The following is a 20998-nucleotide window of genomic DNA, read 5'->3' on the forward strand; positions in this document are numbered from 1 at the left end:
TCATGGTTTCTTAATAGCGAGGCTATGGAATTAGGAGAATGTATTGAGAAAAACGTGATGGGATGTGACGACATGCAGAAACAATTGATAGAATTCCACGGCAGTATGTTAAAGACATTACTCTCGGCTATGTGTGACACAGGTAAGATTTGTGTTAGACATTAACTGCTCAGGATCTTTCTGTATATGAATTCTGTTTACCTTCATTTCATTTCATCAAATTTTGTTTCAAACTTTCTACCTTCATGAGGTCAGTCAATTAAATGTACTATAACAAAAAACATTTTATTATTGCAGTGATATCATGGCTATAATTTTTTTTCGATTTCTCTTTTGTGAATCGCACAAGATTAAAAAGAAAGAAAAAATTGGTATATAGCCTTAAAACTTAATACCTATCGATTAATAAAAAATTTCAATGGTAGTGAAAAGAAAATGCTGCCATGTCCTAATTTTGGATGAACATTGATTTCCATGTATCTGTATGTGCTACAAACAGCAGGATTTTCGAAAGTTCATTTAATTATCTTCACCTTGCCAAATAATTTTGTTATTCTTTCATTGCAGGAGGAAATGGAATGGTACCAGAACGCACTGATTGTAAGACTTCTTATTAATTCTGTAACTTTTACAGAATATCTAGAATTGTTATGAATAAAAAATTACAAAAATATGTGTATTTTGGTAAATGAAGATAAAATTTATAATTAAGGTGATATTTGCATTAAAATTAAAAAATGAAAAGAAAAAGCAAAGTCAACATGTCAGTCATATTTCATGGATTTCTTAATTTTCTTGTTTAATGTGCGAGATAGCTCAGAATTGACTTTCCATAGTAAATGATTTAAATTGATGAGTATTTGTGTTTCTTACAGCACCTAAAATGTGTGTTACTCTTGCTGGACAGTGCCTGTATGATTTTATGTCCATTACTTTAACTGGTTCCCTAACCGGATCTTGTGGGTAAGTATACTGACCTTGCAAAGAGCCTGTCAATGTTTATTTATCATTCAATGAACTAATCATTTAAAAGTGAAGATTTTGATTTTTTAATTGAAGTAGCAGGTTTGCCATGTGAGTTTTCATATATATCATGATATGAATTGTATAACTGCATCTTGTATTGTTTCTACCGTATTTGACTCAATAAGGATAGTTTCAATCTGAATTCAATTCAATGTAATTATATAAGTGAAATATAGAACCATGAAAAAGGGGCAGGGCACATAGTGGGTCGAATACAACATGGAAGTAATTTACTTTTTCTCTACTTCATTAGGGATAAACAGTTACTAATGAATATTCTGTGAGGAGAGCAAAGAGTTTTCAATGAGATATTGAGTAGGGTAAACATCAGTATATATTGGAAAATGTTATTAAATTTCTGACACAGATAATCCCGTAAAAGCCCTGAACTGAAATGCATGTATAATGTTTTGATAACAACATCCTTTTACATAATGATTGTTTTATCATTGAATCAGTCAAGCCCCAACAACCGTAACGTGCCTGATGACCGCTGCAAAGGGAGATTGTCATGAACCTCAGCGTGAACTAATCAAAATGGCAATCGAGCAGATCGCAGTGATGGCAAAGAGAATGTGCTCTTACAACACTTGCAACATGGACCTGGCAGAAATGTGTGCTAGAGAAGCCGGCTACCTTATGCATGCTGCTGCCGATCGCTTTATGGAATCCAAAATAATGTGCAGGTCAGTGATGAGACTATAGCAGCTAGTCTAGTGAATTGAAAATCTTAACTTTGAATTTTGAAGTGACATGTTATAGTTGTACTGATGATATAATTAATTCACTACTAGATGATTCTATACTGATATAACTGTTGATTTAAATGATTTATAATCAATTTATCGGTTGATAAATAAATTTAATTATCTATAAAGAAGACTCTCAATGAATTATAAGTATAGCCTGATTCAATAATTTATATACCTGATTTAATCTTCCCCTCAAGATTCTGTCAAAATATGATATGAAAAGATGGCTCATTTTTTTCGCTGCATTTCATGTATATGTACTGCTTAAAACTATTCCATAAAAATTTAAATGTTAAGTAAATCCATCTGATCACTTTAAAGGCCCAATATCCGTATCTTTCTTATTTTTTTCATGATTTAGAAGAATGTTGAAAAAAAATCCTGTTGTAAGTCATGCAGAGATAGGACTAAATCGAAGTCATGATGAGCGATTATGATTCGGAATATTTTGATAAAAATCAAATAAATATTAAACATCGCTAGGTGGGTCCCACTTAGTCAAACAAGCAGAAGTTTGCCGACATTGTAACGTCGTTGTCGAGAACGTCATGTGACTACCGTAACTACGTAACGTCTGTCCTAACTCTTCTGAAAGAGGGTCATGAACTTTCCGACTTCCGTTCGGCAATAATCGTAACTTCTATGGCGACCAGATTAAAATGAAGGCATGTTTACATGTATCGACTTTCAACAAGTACTGTACCAAAGTTATTAAAAAACCATGATAAATATTCTTTAATATATCTTAATTTCAACTACATCTACAAATACTAACAATATCGGAGTCGAATTTAACTTGAATTTCTGTTGATAGTTACGTATAGTGTGGCTTTAAACTAATATAATTGAAAAAGTCGTCCAATTCCAACATATGAGGAGATTATTTGGTTATAACACAAGCTCTTCAACATTTTAGTGCCCTCCACATGAGTCTGGAGTGTGCAAGGAATCACTTCGGTCACTGCGACCACACGAAGCATCCGTTTATGGTGATGCATTTGAAAGAGATGGGGTCCATAGCCAAGAAATTATGTGGAGATCACCATGATGACATGGGCTTTGGTTCCTTGAAGATACCTGACACTCAGGGACTTATGGCTCTAGCAGCTATGATCACCAATCCATTATCCACCAAAGAACAGATCTGTCCGTAAGTTAATTCTATTCCATATACAAAGGAAAACTTTCCAAACAGGCAATCTGGTACAAATGCATGTTGCGTCATTGTGACTTTGAAAAAGTAAAGACTGATCTATGAAATTCTCATTTTATCTTATTGAGATGTATAAAGAAAAACTTAAATAGCACTTGTGTATGATTGAAGTCATAATCATATTCATTTTGATTGTGGTTTTGATATGTTTTCTTAAAAGAAAGTTCTAGACATTAATAATTGTTTAAAAATCATTTATAGCTATTAAACATATTTTTGATTTTATTTTAACACTTGCTGTTTTTTCATAGAAAAGTTGGTTATGGTTTATAATTCCATTGTTCATTGCAGACAAGCCTTGGCCATTGAGTATGGAATATCCGAGATGGCCTTTAGTCTGTCCTCTGAGGAGTATGATGAAGTGATGAAGGCATTCTATATACCAAACAAGATCATTGGAGATATGTGCCGGACTGAGGAGGAAAGACAGCCCACAGGCATTGTCGGGCAATGTGATACCATGGGCGCCGTCGAATGTCTCAATGAAGCTAACCTGATAGGAAGGATAGGAGAGGCAGTCTTTTATGGCTGGGAAGGTGCATGCATGTAAGTAGATATATAAACTATGCTATTCTGTGAGTATCATATGATTGGAGATAGGGGCTGGCTAAATTACTCCTGTTGGTTTTCATTTTCTGCCAGACAAAGTGATCAAACAAAGTGATCATGAATTCTCTCTAGACAAGTATGTTATAGCAAATACCTTGACAGGTAAGTGCTTTAAGAAATAAGTTTTTTTGAGTTACTTTAAAGTTAGTGTATTAGCCTGTATTTTACGTTGAGTAGCTGTATTTACCTTATATATATTTGTTGTATTTAGTTTAATATGTAACTGAATTATGTACCTGTATTTTATTTGATGTACCTATATGCTGTTTATTTACCTTTAATTTAATTACATATGTTACATATGTATTTTAGATGTCCCTGTGAATTGTGTTTTCTAGGTCGGTACAGAGACTGATGTGCTGTGTTACCCAGAAGATGTCAACATGCCAGTCGGTCAAACTAGGTCACCAGATCATCTCCGATGCCGTTAGCCTTGTTGCTGATAAATGTCCTATGGAGGAAATGTACAAAAGTTTCTTTGCAGAGTGTAAGATGCCTACAGTTGAATCGTGTAAAGTTGCTGATGCTATTAGAACATGTTTCCCTGATGTCACAGATGCCAACCGAGGAAATGTTTGCGCGTAAGTATATACCATATGGTGAAGTACAGATTTCTTTTATTATTTTAAATCTGGTTTCTGTAAATTATATATATTTCAAACAGATGATCTTTGTGATGAACAAGTGCAATCAGAATATTACATACATGCCATATTTTTCTAGGGGTGGTGAGGGAGATTGATAACCATTTTGAGGGATTTTGGTCTCAAAAGAGGGAGGTATACGCGCGACATATATGAATAAATTAAATATCTGCTTTTTTATGATGAAATTCTGCATTCATATTGAATTTTACTGAAATAAAGGAATGTGTGGTTATGCAAAAGTAGTCACATCCCTATATACACCCAGTTCTGGAGCAGTTTTATTGTTCGAAATATTAGACTGGGCTTTTTAATAATCTTTCACAATGACGGATAATTAACTTAGATAAAGTTCTTACATTTACAAGCCCTAAATTTAAAAAAAAAAAACAGAATCGTTACAGTAGTATTCAAAATGTAATTTAATCTGAGAGAGAAAAAAAAAGTAAATTTCTTTTTAATTTTATTTATTTAAATTCAGTTACTACTGATAATTTTTTATAATTAATATATTTTTTTCTAAAAATAAATTCACACAGAAATTCTAAAAAAAATAATACTTTTTCCATTTTTAAAAACGTGGTTATTAAGAAATCCGGAAATTCTATAAAATCCGGATCATCTATTACAATTACCCAAAATGGCGGCCATTACGATTGCAAAAAGTTTGTGACATCCATCAAATACAGATAGGCCTATTTAACATTAAAAACGTGAGTAAATCATTCATAGTTGTAAGCAGTATTTGTTTTGTTGTAATGCTCACTAGCTGTATAGTCATAAAATTTATTGAAAGGCCAGCTGATTGTTTTCTAGGCAGCGCGATCGGCTGCTTGACTTCAGTTTACGTAATACACAGACGTGAGTGAAAGTGACACCACAAGCCAAGGTGGAAATAGCCCAAGGCTGCTAATTAGGGCCACTTGGGTGTTGGTCAGGGGGTCAGGGAGTGGTTACTCTCGTGCTAAAATTAACCTAGCATGTACACAAATGTGGCAACGAAAATAAAACGGAGGGGTTTATAGAAATCGGGAATTTAGACTCTCCTGCCGGGAGACAATAAAAGGCTTTAAAATACGGGAGTTTTTGTCTCACGCCGGGAGGTATGGCATGTATGATATTAAAGTATTGCTTATTTGCAGAAATGTTTTGATGACAATATAACCATTGCTTATTTGCAGAAATGTTTCTATGACAATATAACTATGGCTTACTTACAGAAATGTTTTTATGATAATATAACCATGGCTTATTTACAGAAATGTTTCTATGACAATATAACCATTGCTTATTTACAGAAATGCTTCAGCGATTGCGGCATGTGTGAAGAAGCATGCAGGAGGATGCTCCAGTCTTCAGTCCGTATCTCTACAGTTCTTCGTCAACAGATTCTTCCAGTCGATACAGCCATGTAACACCCTTGTCGCCCTTGACTGGGGAATCTTCTCCAAAACAGACGGTGTTGAGAAGATGGCTGCGTGCAATTATGACTATGTACACAAGCTTTCAGAAGTACTCAACAGTTCTCAGACCTCCGACTTCAGAACCAAATTCTGTGATCTGTCTAAGCAAGCTGAAATGTGCTATTATCCCTTCTATTATGAAATTCCAGCTTATGTTTCATACGTTTTAGAATCCAATGGAAGAAACTATGGAAAATTGGTTGAATATTGTGCTCAAGGTAAGAGCATTATCATCAATTTATTGAAATATAACCTATAATAAAATTACTTTGTAAAATGATAAAACTTAATTCAAAATTGTTATGATTACAGTCATGACTGTCTGAGCGACCCCCTGTATGTAGCGACTACATGTCTTATGTGACCTTACTTGAGATGCCCGAACGTAGTTTGCTATATAATGGATCTGTTTTCAGTGACTCCCTGTCTAACGTGACAAGCAACTGTGTTTATACAACCCACAAATTATAAAAAAGTCTGTCTAGAGCGACTTTTCATTCGCCTGAGGCCTTAGGATCGAGAAAGAGGTGTGAACTTCAACTAAACATTGACTGTTGACAAGCATACATTACTGTTTAACCAGTTTTGACGGATCACCACAACATTTGGCTTAAAACTATTAAATAGACCATGCCAGGTACAATCCAGATATTTCTCCTTAATAAACAATGCTAAACATCGACAATAAATAATGGGACATGTTAAATAAATCGGAATGTTTTATTTTGCCTTCTGTGTAATCCTATGGCTTGGCTTCGGTGACTCTCTTTTCGTTTTGTACATGACATTCACGACCAAACATAATTCCATTCCTTGATATGAGTAAACAGTCATTATAACTGCCATCCTCAAATTAGCTACACTATATTATCTTAAAAAGTTTCTCATAACACCAGACACAACATCTGCAATTGTTTTGTAGTGGTCATTTTAGTACAAGTCTGATTTTGTGGTTTTTTTTTTCAAGCTTGAAAAAAACATGATATTAAAATATATTTTTTAATTGCAAAAAGTTGGATCAGTTTTCAGTTGTGTTTTTCCGTCCATCCATCCGTCTTTCTGTCTGTTAATAATTCTTTTTACTGCTATTTCTCAGAAAGAACCGAAGGGATCTTTCTCAAATTTCATATGTAGGTTCCCCTAGGGTCCAAGTTGTGCATATTGCATTTTGGGACAAATCGATCAATAAAATGGCTGCCAGGCAGCCATCTTTGATTTTGATAGTCAAAGTTTGTTACTGCTATAGCTATTTCTCAGAAAGTACAGAAGGGATGTCTCTCAAATTTCACATCTATATATATCTATAGGCTCCCCTAGGAGTCTAGTTGTGCATATTGCATTTTGGGACCAATTGGTCAACACGATGGCCGACAGGCTGCCATCTTGGATTTTGATAGATAAAGTTTGTTTCTGCTATTTCTCAGAAAGTGCTGAAGGGATCTGTGTCAAATTGCATGTGCAGGTTCCCCTAGGGGTCTAGTTGTGCATATTGCATTTTGGTACTGATCAGTGAACAAGATGGCCTACAGGACACCATCTTGATTTTGACAATTGAAGTTTGTTACACCTATTTCTCAGAAAGCACTGAAGGGAGTTGTGTCATATTTCATGTGCATGTTCCCCTAGGGGTCTAGTTGTGCATATTGCATTGTGGGACTGATGGGTCATTAAGTTTGCCGACAGGTAGCCATCTTGAATTTTGATAATTGAAGTTTGTTAATATTATATATCTCAGAGAGTACTCGAAGGATTTTTCTCAAATTTCATATGTAGTAATATGTAGTAAAAGTTCGAAAAGCAAAGAAAAGATGCCTCTTTCATTTGTTAGACATAGATCATTCTTTGGTGGGCGCCAAGATCCCTTTGGGATCACTTGTTTTCATTATTTTCATTATTAATTTTTTTTTTTTTTAAAAATCCAGTTTAATGATATATTTATAATGAAGAATAAATTTAAAGCCAATTAAAGACAGATTTTCGTACAGTGATGTTGCAGATGAACTTGGACTGCCGTAAGTGACTCTCTGTCTTATGTGACTTATCTGTAAAGGTCCCTTGGAAAGTCACATAAGACAGTCTCGACTGTATATATAAATTATTTTTATGTAACAATGACTGGTTGATGTGTTTGCTTGTTTCATATTGATTTTCTGAAAAAAATGAAACAACAATATTTTTTAATTTCATTTTTGTTCATTTGGTAAAACGTAAACAATCCATCCACATTAACTGTCTTTGTCGACAAGACAAAGATAATCTGATGTTAACTTTACTTAAATTGAATGTTTCTTATCTAATGTCCACGTGTTATAAACCATGTATTGGTTTATAAATCACAACAATCACAACCTTGAATAAATTATACCGTTAATAATATTGTAATGACTATTGACTATTATTCATACAATCAAATGATATCAACCTTTTCTATACACAAATGTCTTAATTCTGAATACATTGATTAAATTTCTTTTTCTTTTGTTTTTTTACAGAGAAAGAAGGTCAATGTCCAAAGCCTGTTGGAGACTCCAGCATTTGTTTAGAAGAATGTGGATCAGATAATGACTGTTCTGGCCAAATGAAATGTTGCAAAAATAACTGTGGAAGAACCTGTGTTATGCCAGAAGGTAAAAGTGAATACTAGTACTTTAAAATAAGATTTTAGGATAAGTTGGCTCCTATTACTAACGCCATTGTTCCTAGGTTTGGGGTCAAAATGGGGCACTTGGCAGGTGCTTGTTATGGGATGTTTATTCTTCTTGTATTTAGTCACCAGCAGAATCTGGTACTTCCCTAATTGAACATAGCTTTATACATTAATGTATCAACCCAATAGAAATTACACAAATAAAAAATGAACACTTCCTTCTTTTGAAAGGTTTTTCATAATTTTAAATTCTATTTCTTTTATTTAAGTTTGATAGTTCTCAAAACAGTAAAATACGTACACACTTACAATTGTCTGTTGAATTCTCAAAACGGTAAAATACATACACACTTACAATTGTCTGTTGAATTCTCAAAACAGTAAAATACATACACACTTACAATTGTCTGTTAAAGTCACCATCATCTTAGCTTTATTTATGGAATAATTTGATATTTTCCATCAAAGTATTTGACTCAATTTTCTTGTAAATTTTTTTACTCAATTTCTTTTTTATAATTTGATTCAGCTTCTGTTTAATTTTTTGACTCTTCTTCCTATCAATTCTTTGACTCAACTTTTCTTTCTGATTTTTTGACTCTCATTTCAGGAGTACAACCAACATCACAACCACCAGTTGGTAAGTTTTAAAGCTAGAATCTTTGTAAATTAAATTTAAGATTAAAAAAGAATGGAAGTAAGAAATTTAACATTTATGATGTTTCCTATTATATTGCTACCACAAAACATATTTCTATATATTAATGAAACTGGTGCTTAACTAACTAAGAATTGAATATCGGTAAAAATTGTTTCAAAAATACATTTTACAGAGTTATCTGCCCTTGACACTATATTTGGATTTGTATACATTATGCAATTGTGAGTGTAACATATTTTTTATTCACAAACTAATAACATTACAATCAATAGCTACCCGCGGGGCAGATAACTCGGTAATATATGTAAAAACAGTACAATGATATCTGTTATTTTATTTTGTGCTGTGTTTACAGAGCCAGCTGGCTGCATGTCAGCCGAAGCCTCGACCTGTGTAGCCACCTTTTGGACAGGATTAGGCGGTCTTAATATGATGCCACTAGACCAGAGAGGCAAAGTTTGTAGGTAAGTCTGTCACAATGGAGAAACTAGATAATTCATAGATGTTTTGAAGGTTTAGACAAATTAACACAAATGATAACACACTCTCAAAAAAATCTTTTACCATTCTCATGCATATTGCCACCAGTAGAGGAATTCTTCAGATGTCCATAGATGTTGTAAGACATTTATCAAGCAAAATAAGTCTGTTGCAGCTGGTAGATACTTTTCTGAGTAAGCATGTTATTTGTAGAAATGTTTTTTGTCTTGCTAAAAGCTGAACGTCACAAATAATAAAACTTTTCCTTTCAACAAAAACCATCATGGAAAGGAAATGTAAAATTTTCCAACGATAATCAACAGATCTATATACAAACACATTACAAAAGATAAGACATATCCTAGTTCTAATTCATAATTACGTTGCTAATTAATTACCAATATCATTTAGACTTCTCACTGGCAGGGCTCAGTTATTGCAAACATGTCAATAAATAAGCAGTTTGCACTGTCTTTCTCAGATTTCTAGTTGAATGTGAGAGAACATATACAAACTAGTTTAAGGAAATCAATCATTTTGTTTTATTTACAAGAGTTATTATATGATATTGAATTTTACAAATACTGATTTTTGTCCTGTCCATACCAGCCAATACTGGGATATGAAGCATTGCGTGATGGAGGCCCTCGCCGACTGCTCTCAAGAACGTAAGGACGTTTTCACAGAAATGGACATGCTCATCAAACATATGTATGATGTATCTTGTGAGGAGTCGATGGTACATACACTGCTGATGAACGATGGACTCTGTGTCCCTGATGTAGCCGACTACTGTATCGGTTCCCTTGGTGAGATGATCTACTATGCACCAGCAGGCAGCGAACAGTATATTTGCAAGTAAGTACTTAGTATATGTATAGTTTTCTGATTAAAATCTTTTTATATTGAATATGTGGAAGAAGTTCCAAATTTTGTAAAATAGATCTTAAGTAGAAATGAAAACTTAAAAAAGATGCAAGAAATAAAATCATAAGGAAAAAAACCATGAAAATAAGCATTTTTATAGCAATGTTTTTTTTTTATTCACTGAAGAAAAGCAACCCATTTTTAACATGATAGTGTTAAATAATAATTGTAATGAATCTTGAATTCTAAATAATTTGATTCATACATAAAAAGAGAAAAAAAGTGTTTCCATTGTAACCACTGAAATGGAGATAAAGTATAATAAAACCTGCCAAAATCTGCCCCTATCTAATCAAGATCCTTGACTATTTCTGGCGTGATTGTATGGTATTTTCCTCCATAATTTACAGTAATTAAAACCTATAAGCCTAACCATACCAGCCAAATTGGATTGTTATGATGACATTTGGTTATGACAAGTTAAACTGTAAATATTAAGTTTTACTGTGTTGGAATTAATGTTGACTTCTATTCGTAGACAAGCCTTCAAGATTATGCAGTGTGTACAGAGATCTTTGGAGAACTGCTCCTCGGATGTCTCTATGAAGGTGATTGAGTCCATGGCACCAATTATGTCCCTTGTCGGAAACTCCTGTCCTGTGGCTTCGGCCATTAAGTGTAATATGACCGGCTGGCGTGACATTGTCATGCATGCAGCCTGTGATGAGGATGCTGTGTGGAAAGCTTTTGATCACTTTGAAGAATTTGCCACCAGAGAGGCTAAAAATAATTCTGCTATGTGCAAGTAAGTTTATCATTTACCTGAGCCAATTACCTGAGCTAAGTTGTTTAAAATGATTTGTTTAAAGATGCTCCACCGCCGACAAATGGTATTTTTTCACTATCAAAAACAGGAGCAGACGATTTATTATTTTTCTTCAGTTACAAAAGTTACTTACTTTACACCATTACCACCATGGAAAAGTTTGAGCTTCTGAATTTTCTTCATGTTAAAAATATGAAAAATAATTAATTGCATCCCGAAAAAATTCCTTGCCACTATATCCTATATGGAATGAAGTACTGATTGCACATGTACCAAAGGCAAAATAAATTATTTTATATTATGTTTTGTGTTAATTAGACATACATATACACGATTAAACACCAATTATTGCTCAAATGATGAGTATCATTTATGCTCTGTCGGCGTTGAGCATCTTTAACCAATTTCAGGCAATATCTTTGATAACCTGTTTAGGTTTGAAAGCCACAACTGGAAAATACAATATTAACACTATTAGGATTCCTCTTAACTACTTCTAAAATAGTTTGTCAAGTGTACAACATGAGGAAAGTATGATTTTGGTTTAACCTTCTTGATGACAGCTCATTTAACTTTAAAGCATTATCAAAATGCTGATCAATTGTGTTTTTACAAATAATAGAGAAATTATCTGAATTTAGCTGAAATTTCATGTGGTTTAAGAAGGCAATAAGATATGAAATAATTAATTCACAGATTCAAAGTAACATTCTATTACAGTAAAACCTGTCTTAGGTACCACCTTCATATATATGACCACTTGCCTATAAAGACCTATTTTTCTTTTCCTTTTATTGGTCTTCATATAGACAGAATTATCTCTAATTAAACACAATCTATGCCAATTATGCTTGATATCCATATATTGATGTTTAACTTCCAGGGCCTTTGCGGATATGCCAATAGTGGTCTTCATATAGACAGAATTATCTCTAATTAAACACAATCTATACCAATTATGCTTGATGTCTATATATTGATGTTTAACTTCCAGGGCCTTTGAGGATATGTCAATGTACACACACTTCCAGACCATGTTGTGTGAAGAGTCCAAACTAACCATGGCTAACCAGACCTGGTCTCTCATGATGGCTACCTACGGTAAGACCTGTATGGAGAGTGGCCACATGTCCAAAGACTTCCAAAATGCCATGGAAATGGGAGAAGCCTGTATGAGCCAGCCAACATGCTCAAGTGACTGGAACAGGTGCTTCTCTGATATAATGGACATGAACTCTGAAGAACTTTGCATGTAAGTGGTGATTGTTTGAGGAGAACTCTGTTTCATACAAGATTGTCCTCTTGGAATTTTCCTTGATTGATTATAAAAATAGTTGTTATATGTTGATTTAGCAGTTTATTCTTTTAATTAGAATGTCTGTAAACTTCAATTAGATCTTCCAGTATTCTTATGTATAACCTGAAACAAAAGTCAAGATCTGAGACATCAAGAAAGAAAGAAAAAAATTCACTTTTCCTGAAACTAAATTCTCAAAATTTACTATCAGGATTGAGCTTTATCTCGCCTGAACTGATCCAGATATGTTTCTTAACTTACATTAGTATTATACACTTGAAAGCTATAGAGAGATTTTTTGTTTGGTAAATACTTGTTGCAATATACCTCTTGGCAAGGGAGATTTTCTCTTTAGCTGGATCGGTTTTGACAAATTTTCTGTTACTGTATAGCAGATTATTTGTGTGATTTCATTGGACATTACTATGGTTAAGAAAATTTGATCTGGGAAATATTAAGCAATAGTTGAGTCACATATTTAAAAACGTAGAAATTTAATTTTATCATTTTTAGTTCAAATCGCGTTCACAAATATTTTTACCTGCGAAAATAATCAGCTATACAGTAGTTTTGATTAAAAAATTTAAGGGACTTGTGAAAGGAATAACATTTGGATATTTTTTTTCGTCTTTCTGTAATTTCCTTTACTTTGTAGGAAAAAGGAGGAGATAATGATGTGTGTTGACAAACTACTTATGGGTTGTGACGACGAATACAAACAGAATTCCCTGCAAGGCCTTGTCCTTCTCACCGGAAGTATGAACATGACCTGTAACATTTGGGAAGGTGTTAACGGTAATATGAGTTTCTGGAGACAACTGGTTAACATCACTGTGGACCCATGTCTTATCAATCTCATCACTGCCGGTGGCGAGTGGCTGCATTCACACCTTAACTTCGATAGCAGCGGAATCTGCAAGATGTTCCATAATTTCACTGAATGTACCGGCAAATATCTAGAATACCCCATGCCACCAGTGTACGGTGGATTATTCAAACAGTTTGTCCAACATACGAAAACTTACACAAAGCTCCGATGTGAAATCAACGGTAGGTTTCTCATCTCCGTAACTGTGTCTATGCTATACAGTTTTTGCATATAACAAAGTTAGCTCCCTAGCAGATAGGTATCGATTGTCATGTCTATATTTTGTGAGCACAATTCACGCCGTTTTCCCCAAAAAGTATGACGTTATACTCGCAAACTCATGACATTACAATGAATACCTACCTGCAAGGGTAGATAACTCTAATTTGTACATAAGATTAGTATGTGTAATATGCAAGTTCAGATTAGTATTTGAAAAAAAATTCAGTGGTGCAAGTCACCTGAAAATAGTCTTGGTCATTTGAAAGTTTTTTATCAAGTGTAGACATGCAATGTATAGGACAGTTGTGGTTGTATCAATATTTTGTAATCATATATTGTGATATGCTATATAACAAATTAAGGATAGAATTGATTCACACAAAAATGCAATCATGCTATATAACAAATCAACGATAGAATTGATTCACACAGAAATACACTATTAGAATTTAAACCATTGGAATAGGAGGTTGATTATGTGATAGGAACATTAATTGAAATGTACAAAGGTTATGATAAATGATGTTTTATTTGATAGGTTTTGTATTTTCATCTTTAAAAATCGAAGCTGTACATTGACAATTCTTGGGATTTCATGACAAGTGTCTGATATCTTTGATGGTTCTGTGATTTTCAGAGGCTAAACGTGAAGTTTGGTGGGAGGACCTTAAGGATATGCCAGGAATGGACGAGCTGAGGGATTACCTCAAGGAGGAAATGATGAAGAACAATATCACAGTCGATGAGGAGAAGATTGCGGAACATTCTCTGAAGTATATAATGAACACATTCAAAGATATGTCTCATAACACAAAAGGTAAGATTTTATCTTACTATTAATAGGAATTTTATTCCAATGTTTAATTTCTATGACTGTTAAGTAAATGACAATTGTTTAGTTTCAATTTAAATGTATTTAATGTTAGAACATGACAATGACATATCACAATTGTTTATTTATGATGGTAATAAACCATCCTGCTAAAACCTGTTTCTTCTGCTAGACTTCTGAAAAATTTCTTTTTCTTTTTTTTTCAATTTTTTTCCCATTTGATGCTATATTGTAATATATTAGTCAAAGCCATGAACATGCAAGACAAAGTAAAATTATGTTCATACTTAAAGGGACAATTCAGTGAGACTAATCTGTTACATAAACACAAAGCAAAATATGACATAAATGTACTGTTCTACATTCCTTATGAAATACATAAAAATATTGACAAATTCCACGACATTATTAAGTATTTTGATCTATACCATTGAAATTCCAAATCTTTGATCACTACGATTAAGCAGGTACAACAAGTCACGCATGTTGAACAGATGCAATGCTGATAAAATTTAGGCAAGAACATGCATCTAATTAGGTAAACACACTTCTGTAAAAGCGATTGGAGTAGTTCTTTAACATAAATTTCTTTATTACACTTGCAAGGGCAAAGGTTCGGCATACATGACATCCGACTACTATGTGTAATGGCAAACAGTAAGCCAGTTTGAATGTTTCACATACATTTCACTCAATGGGCTTTTCTGTCATATCACAGTAAAACCAACTATTAAATCTAATTTCTATTAGAACTGGTTTGTTTCCGATATGTGCAAATTTTAATGTACTCTTAGACTGGATTGTCCCTTTAATATAAGAAAAGGGTTACCAATTTGAAGAATATGTTTCGTGATATTTTTAGGTGAAGAAAAGTTTAAAACTATAGTCAGCATGCAAATTCTTGGCAAATGCTTGTATGAATATTGTAACTTAAAAGGGTTTAAGAAGTATTTTAATTTAATCGTAAGTATTTTTTGTTTAATGAATGTTATGCTGACCAGTTGATACCATTGTATGTGTAATAGATGTGGGGTATACTGTTATATGACCGACCCTATGATTGTTTCAGAACCTGAGGACTGCGCCATTGAGACGGCAAATGCTTGTATGATTGACACTGTTCTCAGCTCTGTCTATGTTGGCTACAATACCTTAGGAAGCAGAGAGGCTGCCTGCAAGTAAGTTTTCATAACATCACACACAACATATATTGAATTGGCAGTATCCACAGTATTTAAACACCATAAACGATTTTCTGTTCATACCAGAAAGTTGTAATGTCTATTACAAACATTAATTTTGTAACAAAAGAGGCGACAATGTAGTGGCCAAACCAGGGCTTGATTACAGGGTTTCCATACACTTGCCAGATATTCTGCTAAACTACTTGGTAGCTGATGATTGGTCCAGTCCAATCCCCTTTTCAATCTAATTGGTACAATCAATGCCATCATCTGTGCAACAATCCGTAAATATTTTACTTCTCAATTTGATTTCAGGGGTGCTCATGAATCCTTCGAATGTGTACTGAAGTCTACGAAGAGCTGTAACTCTCTAACACGTATCCGATACCTGCGGATGTTGGAATGGGTTGCTCGTCTGGGATTGTCCAGTGGTGTTTGTCAAATGGAAGGAATGGGAATGACCATGCATCAGGAATGTGATTACGATGGGGCCATGGAATGTCTCGGCAGATTGAGTCAGTCCATTGTTTATCTACATGCAGGAGATTCGAGGGAGGCTCTGATAGCGTAAGTTTTTCTGAAGTGTTATTTATTCGAAACTATTCTGGCTGGAGAGGATAGCTATAGAAGCAGTTATTTTTAAAATACAGCAGATAGACTAAGAGTAATTGTTTACCATGGTGGTGAGTTTGTACAAGATGATAGAAAAAAATTCTGGGTTAAAAAACGAATTGATTGATTCTGCTATGCTTTGTTTAAAATCATTTAATGATTGTTGCCATCTCATATACACTTGTCATTCTAGTATGTGTCACCTCTTAGCAGTGTTGGTCCTTTACAAGTGTTCTGATAATAATAACAGCTATTTCAAAAAACTATTGTTGTGTAAACTTGCATGTTGAAATATACAGTGGAACTTACTTAATACGAACTCGGATAATTCGACAACCTGGCTTAATACGAAGTACTTTGCCGGTCCTGGCCGAATTCCTTCTTTATCTTTGTTTAATAAACTCGGAAAATTCGAATTCGGAAAACTCGAAAAACTCAGATAATACGAAGTAATTTTTGGTGACAAAAATCATACAAAAAATGTTCGCACAACTTGAATTGAGATTTTTTGGACACCGAGATCACCGAAAATGCCATTTTCTTTATCATAAATGTACCGTAAAACGGCATTTCAAAAGCCGCTTACAACTACAAAAACATGGAAAAACTGTTTAATGTTTAGAAATGAACCTAAGCGATATTCAGTTGTAAAGCTGCAGTACATGTTCATTACTTACATAAACATTACCCCGACTGAAATGGCGACATTATAAAAACACAGGTGCTCTCGGCCGCCTGTGCTATGTATAGTGTGATCATTCGAGCGGAACTAATCTCCAGCCACCTGGCACTGTGTTCCAAATGAAATCACAACTTGGAGCCGTATATGATCACTGTTTTTATAGAGCGATGCTACAATTATTTAGGTGTGAATAATGTTAGTGCTTTGAACTTTTTACTTGGCAAAATAGACTTTACACCGTTCACTTGCCACTATCATTTGATCATGAGTTGACATTCGCAGAATAATTTTCTACATAACTTCCTATGAACACATGCGTCTCAGTTACGTAAGTTATGTCTGTATTTCTATGTGCGTGAAACAATTGTTGTGACTGCAGTTGATGAATCAATATTTTGGATTGATTTCGTTTTTTTTGTTATAATTTTGCAACCACCATCGATGATTTTGATATTTTTCTTGCTCACATCGTTTTACGACACGGAACAAGTAGATCTATTACCATGTAAAGAGATCGTAGACTTAATTGAGAACTCGCTTAATTCGAACACTCGGATAACTCGAAGTTTTATCTCAGTCCCTTCGAGTTCGTATTAACCGAGTTCCACTCTATGTTACTCTGGTATTACAATATTAGCTGCAATACAATGTTATGTAAAAAAAATTACTTTCATAATTAGAAAGGATTTTTACTACGGTGTAAGATGGATTTTAACAATCTATTATAATTGAAACTGTATTTTTAAAAACATTTTTAGATTCACCATTTTCCTTTTTTGTATTTAGAACAAAATTAAATAAATTTCTCTGTTTTCTTTCATGTATTTAATATATTTCCAGACACTTGGGCCCCACTGAGATGTGTGTGACTGAGAAGACCTGGATGTGCGAACCACGCTACAGGAAGATGGTGGAGGATACGTACCAGGACCTGAAGAACATCGCTATCAGTGCTAGTATGTCTCGTCACAATAATGCAATGGATTACAATGACGACAACCAGATGGATATGGGCGATATGTGTCCTGATGAAGATGACATGAGGTCTGCATCATGTGATATAAAGTCGGCTCTGTACTGTGTGAACCATCTCAGGGAGAACATGAGAGAGATGCATTCTGAAGATCAAGTCTGTCGGTAAGTTACCGTTTATTGTAGACCTAAATTATTATCCTCCATGGATTCTTTGGCGGGCGCCTTAATTATTTGCACTTGTGATGCAAAACCAAGTGAAATTAGACTGCTACGTAATTATTTCATAACCTGTGATGATTTCTGTGCATTTGTATTTTATACTGGATACTTCAGTTAAACAAATTGATATTATAACAAGAGAAAAGTTCTTCCTAGCCGAGTTTTTGTATACTAGATGGATGAAATTGTAATTGTAGTTCTATGCAACTGCTCATTGCTTTCATAATATTTGCATTTGTTTTACATGTTAACTTCTGAATTCAGGAATCAAGGGGCTGTTACTCTATATCCTGATAAATGGAACATTAGAATCAAAAGCTCTTGTGAGAAAAAGCGTTTAATAAAAGTTATATCATTTCTTTCATTGTTCAAAGCAAATTAAAGAAAGCAAAAAAATGATGTTTTTGCAGAGCTATGGCTTCTACACAGATATGTGTGAAGCGCAACATGATGGGCTGCAGGTCTCGTGAAGCTGATGGTGTTTGGGATATGATGAAGGAGATTGCAGAAAGAGCCCATTGTTCTGCTCTCGAGTGTGACGTCTGCAGTGCTAGATCATGTGTGAGGCGACTACACAGGGCTGTTATGCACAAGGAAGCTTCCTGCGTGTAAGTTACATTAAAATGTTTTAGGTCTACATAGCTAGGATCAATTGATTTTCATGAAACTTCATACAATAGTTGATACTCTAAGTTTGGGAGTGATGTTGGGGTTAAAAAGTCAACTACAAAGGTTCAGCAATACTCTAAGAATGCATGTTTATCTGGTAAATTTTGTATCAAATTTTACTTTAAAAATATTGTCTCGTTATTTTCAGTGATGTATGGAGAACACAGGAATCTGTCCCAAGTGGTTTATATAACCATGGATTGTTTATTTGGTAATTTATGTAATTGCTATTTATAAATTCTTGTGCTGTTTACAGTGATGTCTGGAGAACACAGCAATGTGTCAAGGAACACATGGAGCACTGCGACATGGGAATGATGCACAACGTTTCCATGGAATTGAAGATGGTGATGAAAAATGTCACAGCATCTGTTTGTGAATTCCCAACTGTGTCCGTTGAAGATTGTACCATGGGACTTGTCCAGGTTTCTCATAAGATCCTTGGTCTTGGTGTAGATCTTGAAGATATAATGATGTCTATGGGTAAGTGATATAGGTATACAGTGGAAAACCTTAATAACAAACACAATTCATGGATATAACATATTGATTTTTATTTTCTGTCAAGTTTCCTATAAATTCTATAACAATGTGTATAATGAACTATAGTTATATCAAAGTTGAAAGCATGAAAACAGGAGAGTGTGAATTTTACTTTGTCAATCTATCTCTTAAGCTTTAATTCTGTGTAGTAATTTCAGCATACTATGTTCTTTTTCTCACTAAAAGCTTTAAATCTGGACACAAAGTGATTTCCTCTTTTTCTTAACATTGATGTATGATGTTACAGATGACAGAATGGAAGACGTACCTGATATGGCTGCTGATGACAAGGATGAAAGAGATGACACTAAATACGATGAAAACAACGATACTTCAACGGCTCGCCCTACAACTGCGCCTGCCAAAGAAACCATGGAGGATGATAAACCTGACATGTTGAACGGCAAACAGATCATGTTTTTGGAGAGACTTCTGACCCTTGTAGGAGGCATGAAGAAAGGAGATGATTGTAAGATGGGAGAGATGAAAGATGATGACAGTATGGAGTCCATGTGCCAAATGGCCTTGATGTCTTGGTACTGTGTGGAGTCGCACCTCAGTGAGGTTCCCGAGGGAATGCGATCAGTTGCAAATACATCACTTCACCTAATTGGAGAGGCTCTTACAGCAAAATGCACAAGTAAATTTATTTTCAGACACCTTTATCTAACAACTTGTATTAGGAAAATGCTTTGTGTTGTACCCTACCTTGAATTTCTTTTGCACCAGTGTAAAACATGCTTGTGCTCTCTCGTCACTTTCTGCCCAGATGAAGGTGATTTTGATTAAACTTATCCTTTAATTGTATTAAAGCTCAGAGGTCTTCTATTGCTGGTATAGTATTCAGCAGTATGTTTGAGAAAAGTGAACCTTTGTTTAAGACTATCACAAAAGACTAACCAAGACATCTGTTAAAAAAAACCACAAACTCGCATACACAAATATATTAACACTCGAGGAGACCATGCTTAAACAATAGAAATCAAGCTTCCTTGTTTTAAACAGTTGATATTGTGTTTACAGAGGAAACTCAGAAGGAACCAATGACCTGCTTCAGCTGTAAAGATGCTAGCTCTAACGAGGAGTGTAACGCCCAGCAACCACAGACTTGTCATGGGAAACGACAGGTAAGACTCTGGTCAACTCACTTTGATCGCCCTGTCTAGGTCATTCTAAGGTGATTAGTACTGATTGTGTATTTATACGCCTAAAACCATAATCAGACAAATAATATTTAGTACATTAAAATCCTGAATTTTACAACATCATAAAACCTCCATATTAAAATTGAATTGATTTACTACTGTCATAGAAAAAGATGTGTGATGGTGAAAATCAGCCTTGATATTTTGTTATTTAACTTTAAAAACATCAGAACTCTTGTGTGAGTAATATGCTAAAGCCCTCAGTATCAAAGCCATGAAATCCTTATGGAATTATCCATGGTGAGTATTTATTGATATTGCTTGTTTTCAGGCCTGTTACACCGTGGTAGATAATGGCCGTATCAGTAAAGGTTGTACCTACAGAGTACCTCTCCAACAGACCTCTGAATGTGTCAACTGGGGCAGGAAGTGTATGCATATCTGTGATAAGTCCCAGTGTAACTGGCGACAAAACACTGCCCTTGTCGGTAAGTCACATGATATTGTATGTCCTCATCATTAAGTCACATGATAATGTACATGTATGCCCTCATCAATAAGT

The 20998-nt window shown here is 34.4% G+C and overlaps 1 protein-coding gene across 4 annotated transcripts in view; it reads left to right on the top strand.

The window, feature by feature from the left end:
• LOC138334902 (uncharacterized) overlaps positions 1 to 20998 on the top strand; it is a 110522-nt gene that overhangs the window by 41501 nt on the left and 48023 nt on the right. For all 4 annotated transcript variants that reach the window (XM_069283731.1, XM_069283733.1, XM_069283734.1 and 1 more), the window contains exons 21-44: positions 18 to 142; positions 568 to 600; positions 876 to 963; positions 1485 to 1712; positions 2695 to 2928; positions 3283 to 3537; positions 3939 to 4181; positions 5543 to 5925; positions 8200 to 8334; positions 8965 to 8994; positions 9371 to 9479; positions 10105 to 10353; positions 10901 to 11167; positions 12183 to 12440; positions 13141 to 13535; positions 14213 to 14392; positions 15477 to 15585; positions 15907 to 16158; positions 17726 to 18022; positions 18490 to 18687; positions 19005 to 19231; positions 19539 to 19931; positions 20315 to 20418; positions 20768 to 20924. In XM_069283731.1, coding sequence (XP_069139832.1) covers positions 18 to 142; positions 568 to 600; positions 876 to 963; positions 1485 to 1712; positions 2695 to 2928; positions 3283 to 3537; positions 3939 to 4181; positions 5543 to 5925; positions 8200 to 8334; positions 8965 to 8994; positions 9371 to 9479; positions 10105 to 10353; positions 10901 to 11167; positions 12183 to 12440; positions 13141 to 13535; positions 14213 to 14392; positions 15477 to 15585; positions 15907 to 16158; positions 17726 to 18022; positions 18490 to 18687; positions 19005 to 19231; positions 19539 to 19931; positions 20315 to 20418; positions 20768 to 20924 — 4949 coding nt within the window. The remainder of the gene's footprint in view (positions 1 to 17; positions 143 to 567; positions 601 to 875; positions 964 to 1484; positions 1713 to 2694; positions 2929 to 3282; positions 3538 to 3938; positions 4182 to 5542; positions 5926 to 8199; positions 8335 to 8964; positions 8995 to 9370; positions 9480 to 10104; positions 10354 to 10900; positions 11168 to 12182; positions 12441 to 13140; positions 13536 to 14212; positions 14393 to 15476; positions 15586 to 15906; positions 16159 to 17725; positions 18023 to 18489; positions 18688 to 19004; positions 19232 to 19538; positions 19932 to 20314; positions 20419 to 20767; positions 20925 to 20998) is intronic.

Source organism: Argopecten irradians, chromosome 11, assembly GCF_041381155.1.
Source record: "Argopecten irradians isolate NY chromosome 11, Ai_NY, whole genome shotgun sequence".
NCBI classification, from domain to species: Eukaryota; Metazoa; Mollusca; class Bivalvia; order Pectinida; family Pectinidae; genus Argopecten; species Argopecten irradians.